The 9,151-nt window shown below is 40.4% G+C and overlaps 1 protein-coding gene across 1 annotated transcript in view; it reads left to right on the plus strand.

Moving 5' to 3' along the window:
* The window catches only part of LOC102261133 (poly [ADP-ribose] polymerase 14-like), a gene marked incomplete at its 3' end in the record, with an annotated part of 48,309 nt that overhangs the window by 24,228 nt on the left and 14,930 nt on the right, over window positions 1-9,151 (plus strand). The window contains 4 exon segments of the mRNA XM_014528376.1: window positions 3,864-3,942; window positions 6,110-6,259; window positions 6,606-6,668; window positions 7,001-7,168. Coding sequence (XP_014383862.1) covers window positions 3,864-3,942; window positions 6,110-6,259; window positions 6,606-6,668; window positions 7,001-7,168 — 460 coding nt within the window.

The following is a 9,151-nucleotide window of genomic DNA, read 5'->3' on the forward strand; positions in this document are numbered from 1 at the left end:
CCACCACCCTGATCAGCCCACAGCCACTCCCCCCACTGGGCCCCACTCCTGATTACCCCCTCACCCCAGTAGGGGGCAGGGCTGGCCGGTCAACCTCCTGCAGACCCTCCCCTGGCCGCCCCACTCCTGATCACACACCCCACCCCAATAGAAGGTGGGGCTGGTTGGCCAACCTCTTGCATTCCCTCCCCACAGCCAGCCCTGCCCCTGATGGGCCCCCACCATCCTGATAGGCCTTCAGCCCCTCCTCCTGGTCACTGCCCCTGATCACCCCCTCACCACAATAGGGGGTGAAGCCAGCTGGCCAACCTCCCACCATCTCCTCCTCCCACCAGGCCCAGTCCTAATCTGCTCCAATTGGGGCCGGGCCGGCCAGACCCCACCTCTGCATGAATTCTTACACTGGGCCTCTAGTAGTATAATAAACTCCCTTATAGCCATCACTCATTTTCACAATTATCAACCTATGGCTAATATGTTTTATCTCTATCTCCATTTATGCCTTTCTTCCCATATTATTTTTAAAATTATTTATTTTTAATTGTCACCCAAGAATTTTTTTATTGATTTTTGTTTTGAGAGAGAGAGGAAGGGAGAAAAAGAGAAGAGAGAGAGACAGAGAGAGAGAGAGAGAGAGAGAGAAAGAGAAAGAGAGAGAGACATCAATGAGAGAGAGAAACATCACACACACACCTACTGGGAATCGAACCTGAAACCTAAGTATGTGCCCAACCCACAACCTTCTGGTGTATGGATGACACTCCAAACAACTAAGCCACTCTGCCAGGACCCCATATTATTTTGAAGCAAATCACAGATATAATTTTACCCATAAACAAGTAGTATTTTTTTAGACTTTGGAATTTAAAAAGTAACAACAGCATGGCCCTGGCTGGTGTGGCTCAATTGGTTGAGCATTGTCCCATGCACTGAGAGGTCACAGGTTTGATTCCCAGTCAGCACACATGCCTGGGTTGCAGGCTCGATCTCTGTTGAGCATGTAGGAGGTAGCCAATCAATATTTTCTCTCATCCATGTTTCACTTACTCTCTCCTCAAGTCAATAAAAATGTAATTTTTAAAAAAGAAAAAAAAGAGTTTCCCTTCACTTAAAAAAAAAGTAACAACACCACAATACTATTTTCACTCATAAAATAAATTAACAATCATTCCTTTATTTCATCAATTATCAAGTTAATGTTCAAATTTCCAACTGTCTCATAAATGTTTGGATTTTACAGCTTGTTTGTTTGAATCAGAATCCAAATAAGGCCCATATATTGCAATTGACTTGACATGTCCTTAACCTTCTTTTAAGCTATAGGATTTCCTTCCATATGAACACAGAAATTTTAATACATAATATAAAAGCATAGTTTTGGTTCTATAAATAGAAGATTGTCAGGATGAAATACAACTGAAGGATGTGATAAGAATGAACTCAGCACACCCCACACCTGCTGGAATAGGAGAGTTGGTACCAGGAGTACTAGGACCATCTTCACTCATAGAGAGTCCATCGACCAGCTCTCATTTTGCTGAACATCAGCTATAGGTGAGCCGCTGGACTCTACATTATGAGAGAACAAGAGGCATTTAATAAGAGTCCATTATCCCTGCCTCCAAGTCCTTAGAATCCAGTAGAATAAATGACATTAAATGTTTGAAAACTTCCATGGTAGTGCAAGAATTAAATGATCAGATCAAGGCCAGCAACCCAAGAGATGTTCATGAATCATTGGACCATTTGAATTTTTAAGTCATTGTTAATTTTTTTCTGGATCTAAATACTACCTTTAAGTTCTTACAAAGCAAACAATTTTAATCTAAATTCTATTCAGACAACCAAACCACCTGAGCAAGATAATACAGTCCATTTAGTTGGTCTGAATAACTATAGTAATTTCTAGTCAATAAATGCTTTTGAACAACCCCCCTATGACCCACATTATACAAGGTGATGTGGATCATGGGATAGGTATGTAGCACATACTTCCCCTCCTGTCAATCATAATTACTCTGGGAGCTAAGATTTATACACATAAAATGAACTAAATTAGAGAGAAAGTGCTGAGCGTTTTTGAATGGGTGAATAGGGGAGCAAGTCCTATGACATGGACCTGAACCTTCAAATTTCATTGTTGCTGTGCAACCCCAGGCCCTGTTTCCTTTCCTAAAGGCTCAGTTTCCTCTGCAAGTATTCAGGAGAAGGATTAGTCTCTACAGACACCTTTACTGCCACTGGAAATAGTATTGATTGTCTGTACATGGCTGTAACACTTTTTCACTTAAGACTTTTGAAGACAGTTAAACTTTGGTTATATTTGCACACAAAAACAACAACAAACTTATTGAGATGTTTAGAGGTAACAGAGGTTACAAAACAGCAGCCCATGGTCTGAACATGGCCTCTAGATATGTTTTTGAATCAGTTGCTAATATTTTCAAATCAAACATCCTATGTAATTAAAAGCTAATATGCAAATTGACCAAACAGCAGAAAGACCAGTCGCTATGATGTACACTGGCCACCAGGGGGCAGACGCTCAAAGCAGGAGCTGCCCCCTGATGGCCAGTGTGCTCCCACAGGAGGAGTGCCTCTCAGCCAGAAGCCAGGCTCACGACTGGTGAGTGCAGCGGTGGTGGCGGAAGCCTCTCCCACCTGCACAGCAATGCTAAGGATTTCCAACTGCAGACTTAGGCTCACTCCCATTGGGAGCAGGCTAAGCTGTTTGTTCAGACATCCCGCAAGGGCTCCAGGACTTTGAGAGGGTGCAGGCTGGGCTGAAGGACCCCCCGAGTTTATGAATTTCATGCACCGGGCATCTTGTTTCACATAACACTCCAGATATCCACTGTGACATTCTGATACATTGGGTATGGGTTTCTGTCTGAACAGTTTGCTGTGGCTGAGTGGCAGGTGCTGTATTGTCCTCTAGAGTCACATCACTTTACCTTTACATTTGTAGCTTCCTGCCTTGGCCCTGGAGGTCTATAGTCTATTCCTGTCCTTATCCCTTTATTGTATCAGCCTTTCAGCCTAGATGTTACTTGGTACTTTTTGTTTTTTACCAACAAAATTATCTGTTGCTTGTTACACAAATGTGATGATTGTGGGGTGCCTCTACCAGGCAAAGAAATGGAATTCACAGATTCATTAAACCTAAAATACAGCCTCTTGCTCCAAAATGCACTACACCACTAGCCATTCCTATTCTGGTACAATTAAGAAGTTAAAAACTGAAGTATCTTGGTTCTTATGATTGTCTTTCTCTTAACAACTGGCAACTTACTTGCTCTTACCTAATATGAAAGAAATATATATTCATTATAGAAACTTTGAACAATGCAAAATGCAAAAATTACCTTAGTCATATTTTGTTATGGTCTTCTTCTATACATATGTGCTACTTTGCAAAGTGGTGTCATAAAATATAATTAAAGTTAATCTTCTTTCATCTAATAATGTAAAATGAGTACTTCCCTATTCTATTAACTACTCTTTGAAAATGCAATTCCTAATGGCTGCTAAATATTTTAACACAGGGATATACTAAAATGTATTTAACCATTTCCCTATTGGATTTTAAACTGTTTTATTTTCTTCTTGATTTTATTAAATAGCACTATAATGAATATTTTTGTATTTATATCTTTGTTCCCATCTTTGATAATTTTGATGGGATGCATTTGTAGAAATAATATATGTATTTTCATAACTTTGAAAATACATAATGATAATAATAATACTTTGAGAATTGTTCTCTCATCAATATTTGTGCATGCATGATCATAACCTGTGATGAATCAAATTCATTCATCTACTAAGGATTGTAGTAATCAAAACTGTCTTTGTGTTTCTAGGCATTTTCAGATGAATTTGACAGAAGAGCTAATGGAAATTCCATCAGTGACAGAATTCCCAAGGCTCAGAATACACAAGGTTCAGTAGAGATATCTTTTCATTTTTCCTAAATTTATTTTATTCTTTTTTTGTTGTTCTTTTTTGGGGTTCAGAAAAAAATACTAAATTAAGAAATCATTTCTAGTTGTTAAATGACTACTTAATGATAATGAAAGATGGCAGTGATGATTTTTATGAAAAAAATCTATTTGTGAGAACGGAGATATTAAATCATACTCCATACACCCGAGCATGCAAGACAGTGGCCAGGATTGACAATCTTGAGTGGAAGATTAAGCAATCCAAGTTAGATAATCTGTACAGAGGGCTTTAAGTAGTGATGAGGCTAGTATTTCCTAAGGATGATGTGACCTGTGTTTTTGGAAATAGACACATTTAAAGAGACAATACCAACCAAATGCTGCTTCTCTGTCAAATTTGCTGTTACATGTTTGGCTTTATCCTATTTGGAGTTTTCTGAGGCTTCTTGAATCTAAATATATATTTCTTCCATCAAATTTTGGAATTTTTCAGTCATTTATTCAAATAGTTTTCCTGCACTTATCTCTCCCTTATCTCCTCTGGTGCTCAAATAACATGAATGTTAACCCTTCGATAGTGCCCTGCCAGTCCCTGAGGATCTGTTCTTTTTTCTTTTAGTCATTTTTCTCTGTTCTTCAGATTGGATAATTTTTATTGATCTGCCTCCAAGATCACAGACTCATTTTTCTGTCTACTGTTGAGCTTATCCAATGAAATTTTTAAAATTTTAGATATTGTATTTATAAGTGCTAAAATGTCCATTTGATTTTAATTTATATTTCTCTGCAGAGACTCCTAATTTTCCACTCATTCCAAATCATTTCCATTCATTCAAATATATTTAGTTTGACCTCATGGAGCATATTTATAGTAGTAGATACTTTAAAGTCTTTGATAAGTCCCACATCTGGGTCATCTTGACATAAGCATTTATATTGAGTATCTTTACCCTTGAGAACTGCTCACATTTTCTTGGTTCTTTGTATGACAAGCAGTTTGGGATAATAGACTGGTTATTTTCATTATTATGTTGTGACACTTGGGTCTTGTTAAAAATCTCCTGGAAAATGGTAATTGTTTTAGCAGGCAGTCAGTCAGTTAAGTTCATCCTAACAGTCCTGTCTCACCTTCTATGGGAGGCGTTCCCATGTCACTTCAGTTCTCAGAGCCTTTGCTGTGCTGCTTGGGACGGCTCCCCCATGTGCAGCTCCTGGGTGGGCTTAGGATTTACTCCAGTTTGTCACAGAACTTGGGTCCACCTTCTCCAGCTATCCCCTCAGCAGAACTCCCCTCACACTCTTGGCTTGCAGGAGCCCATTTTCTAGGCCTCTCCCCAGAGAGACAGTGGTCTCTTGGCATTTAAGTTGCTTGTTCTGTTGCTACATAACTTTGTGTGATCAAGGTTGTCCTCGGGCAAAGTGGGGAGAGAGAAGAGAGAAAAATAACAGGATTTCCCACACACAGCCATGTACACTTTTCAGACTGCAGGGACCCTTTTCCTTGTATCTTCTGGACAAAAATACAGAACTCCAAGAGCTTTAACTCCTTGTGGTGCCACTATGGAGTTCTGCAACTGGGGTCACCTTAGGAATAGGGCCTGGATTTAAAAAAATAAATATGGAAAATAAGGAAGATTCCTTCCATACTCTTCAGCTCACAGGGCCTCCTTTTCTCAATCCTCTGGCCACAGGGATCCTCTGAGAGTTTTGATACCTGTGCTCATTGTGCAGTTCCACAACTAGGGCCACCCTTGTGTCAAAGCTGGGAGAGAAAGGAGGAAAACTTCAAAACTTCCCCCTTTACAGGTTGCCTCTTCAGGTTTTGACTCCCCTCCCCAATCTGCCTGCTGTTGCTTACTTTTCAGTCCTCAGTTAGTAGATATTGTATTTGTCCCTTGTTATCATTGTAATCAATTGGAGAGATAGGCTCTCACGGGCTGACTTCACCTTGGCCAGTACCTGAAGCCCATGTTTGATATGTTTTATATTTTATAATGCTTTTTCAGAAATAGACCGTCCTTGGGACTAAGGGTCAGGACCATGTTAAAGGCCAGAGAAACAGTGGAGAGGGAGAGAAGTATGGGCGGGACATAAGTGAGGAGCATGAGATTTAAGTCATTCTTGCTATTGTTAACTTCATTATTAACACCATTTTTTCTTTTTAGGTTTGTATGGGACTGTTACCAGCCCTGCTTCAGGAGTGTACGAAATGAAAATTGGCCCCATCACCTTCCAGGTGGCCACTGGAGATATTGCTAAAGAAGCAGCAGATGTGATTGTGAATTCAACAACAAAGACATTTGATCACAAAGCAGGTACTTTACTTGTAGGACTGTTGCTACAGTAATGGTCACAGTAGATCTCTTGAAGGAGGGTTTCTATAACGATAACGAAACATTCTACAGTTGCTATAGCCAAACTGGTTTCCACAACTTTGGCTTAGTAATATGAATTAATAATTTTAACATTGTTTTGACATGGTTTCTTATAATTGGTAACACTTTTTTTATGAATTTTTCTTCTTTTGATCAGAAATGTCCAGGTTGTAAGATTCCTTCAATGATGGGGAAAGCATTTAGATAATGAGGCAATCATTCTGATCCAAATGTACTGTACTGATTTTTTATTCATGTTTGCAAATATGTTGATGTTCTCATGTAGGGGTCTCCAAAGCAATTTTGGAAAAGGCTGGACAAAATGTGGAAACAGAATGTTCTCGCCTAGGTAAGTCACGATGCTGCTTTTCAGTGCTAAAATAAAGTATAAGTGGAAGGCTGAATGTGGGAAGCTGTGGAGAGGGAGACAACATATTAATCTTAAAATAATACATTTTACTAAAGAATTCCACTCATAGAGAACTAGAAATGAAGAGGAGTGAAAAGTGAGATCATGGCTAAAAAGAGAAGGTAAGCGAGACAGATTCATCAGAGGTAGTATTTCAGGAGTCTCTTATTGGCGTGAAATGCTTTATTTGACAAAGCAGACATTTGCTTTGTAAACAATCAGAGAGTAGGTTCAGCATCTGATTTTGCATCTTTTTGTTTTGTGTTTCTTAGCTCAACAGCACAACAATGGTTATATAATTACTGATGGTGGATCTCTGAAGTGCAAGAATATTATTCATGTCGTTGGTGGAGCTGATGTCAAGAGATCAGTTACCCGTGTTTTGCGAGAGTGTGAAAAACGGAATCACTCGACCATTTGCCTCCCAGCCATTGGGACAGGTTGGTAGCCTCTCAAGGCTAAATTCTTAGGTGTCCCTTTTCCCTTTGATTTCCTGCTGACTTGAATGCAGTTGATGCTGAGTCTGAGTAAGGGCAGCATCCTCACCCCAAGGCACTCACTGAGGGAAGGAGGAAGACATCTGCTCTCTAATATGGAGGGGAAGAGAGAGGAAGGGAAAGGAGCAAAGAGAAAGAATGGCCATCTCCTTCTCTTTTCACCTGTTCCTGTCTCTTTTGCCATCTCTTCCACATCCCCCATTATTTAGTACTTAACCTTCCCCTCCATCCCCTCTCCATGGAGAACATCAGTGCATCGCCTCCCACCTCCCTGTAACTGACTCCCAGATGAGCATTGCCAAGCCTCTTCTCTCAGCTCTTGAGCAGTGGCTGTGCAGGTTGGCCTTAGGGCATCTCTGCACAGAAACCTTTCAATCACCTTAACCCAGTGGGTTCTAATGGGTCAGAAACTCAACACACCACCTTTCTCTTCAAAGCCTACTTGCCTCTTCCAAGTTTCCTGTTTTCCTCTAACTATATAATGATTGTATGATTGATTCTCCATATAGAAAGATGTGCTTTGGGTTTATCATTACTAAGGTTATGCTCTTTGAGCTCTCTCCCCAGGAATCTGAGTTCTATGCATTGATTAGGAATTTTTGCTTGGTGTCTCTTAAGAGAGCTGGTCAGGGGATGCAAATTCCCTGAGGCTTGAAGTGGAATGGAGCTGACCTGTTCCAGAGAGGGACCACTTGGCCCTGGATTGATCATTCCATTGCTCAGGAATTTAAGTTTGAATGTTTACACTGGCCTGGTAGGCCCTCCAGAAGTTTAGCCTCAATAAACTCACCCATCCTTGTCACTTTCTGAACCTGCAATTTAGCTGGTTCTCCTTGCTTATCTTCTTTGCTTATCTCTATCACCACCTGAGCTGGTCCTTAGACTAATGGATGGGGACACTTTCTCCCTTAGTGGTGTTTATGAGTTGAGTTTGACTGGGAGGGATCTAGACAGCTTCTGGCCATAAAGGAAGCCTTCTACCTAGTATCTACAGACATCTGCCCTCAGGGAGAGAATGGGTGGTCAGTGATTCCTGCAAGCACCTCAAGTTCAATGAAAACTCCAAACCCAATTCACTGTCTTCTCCCCAAAAAACTTACCTCCTGTTATATCCCTGATTATATCACTTTCTATCTAGATTCCTTGACTCTACCCTCTTTATCACTCCCATGTTTATTAGTTTATTAATTAGTTTGTTTAAATGTTTTCTGAGTGACTGCCATGTGTCAGGCATCGTGCTAAGGCCTGGAGGACAGAAAGATGACTAAGGAAAAGATCCAGTCCACAAGAACCCCCGAGCTCATTGTGAGACAGACATGTAAACAACCAACCGCAGTACTGTGTGCCCATGATACAAACATGAAGATGTGTGGGTGACAAAAGCAGGTACATTAGGTCAGGTACACAGAGCAGGTATACAGGCAGTTGGTCCCTAGGTCCTCCTGACTTTACTTCTTAAATATCTCCTTGCTCTGGTCCGCTTTTTATTCAGATCTAGTCTTTGCCTAGCTTTTTATTATAGCCTCCTATATAGACCTGGGCTCTCTGCTCCAGTGCCTCTTATACCCCCACCACTCGCATGGTAGGCCTTCCAGACTTATTTTTCTCAAAAACAGATCTATTTCCATGAAAACAACAGATGTGGTTGCACATATCACACCCCTATTACACAGTTCTAGGCTTTCCTTCAGTTTTCCATACTTCACTTACTGAACACCATTCATCTTTACATATTATATGCATGGTGTCCTACGTGCCTAGATAAGCATCTAGCTTTTGATGGGACACATTAAATATTTGTTGAAAGTGAGTGACTATATCTAAACACTCCTGTTTATATTCTTCCAAATATCATGAGATAACCACAGCTTTGCAAAGGAGAATTTCCCTCTTTCCCTGCTCATCTAATTAAAAACAAAAGCAAAA

This window comes from Myotis brandtii, unplaced genomic scaffold, assembly GCF_000412655.1.
Source record: "Myotis brandtii unplaced genomic scaffold, ASM41265v1 scaffold631, whole genome shotgun sequence".
Lineage (NCBI taxonomy): Eukaryota > Metazoa > Chordata > Mammalia > Chiroptera > Vespertilionidae > Myotis > Myotis brandtii.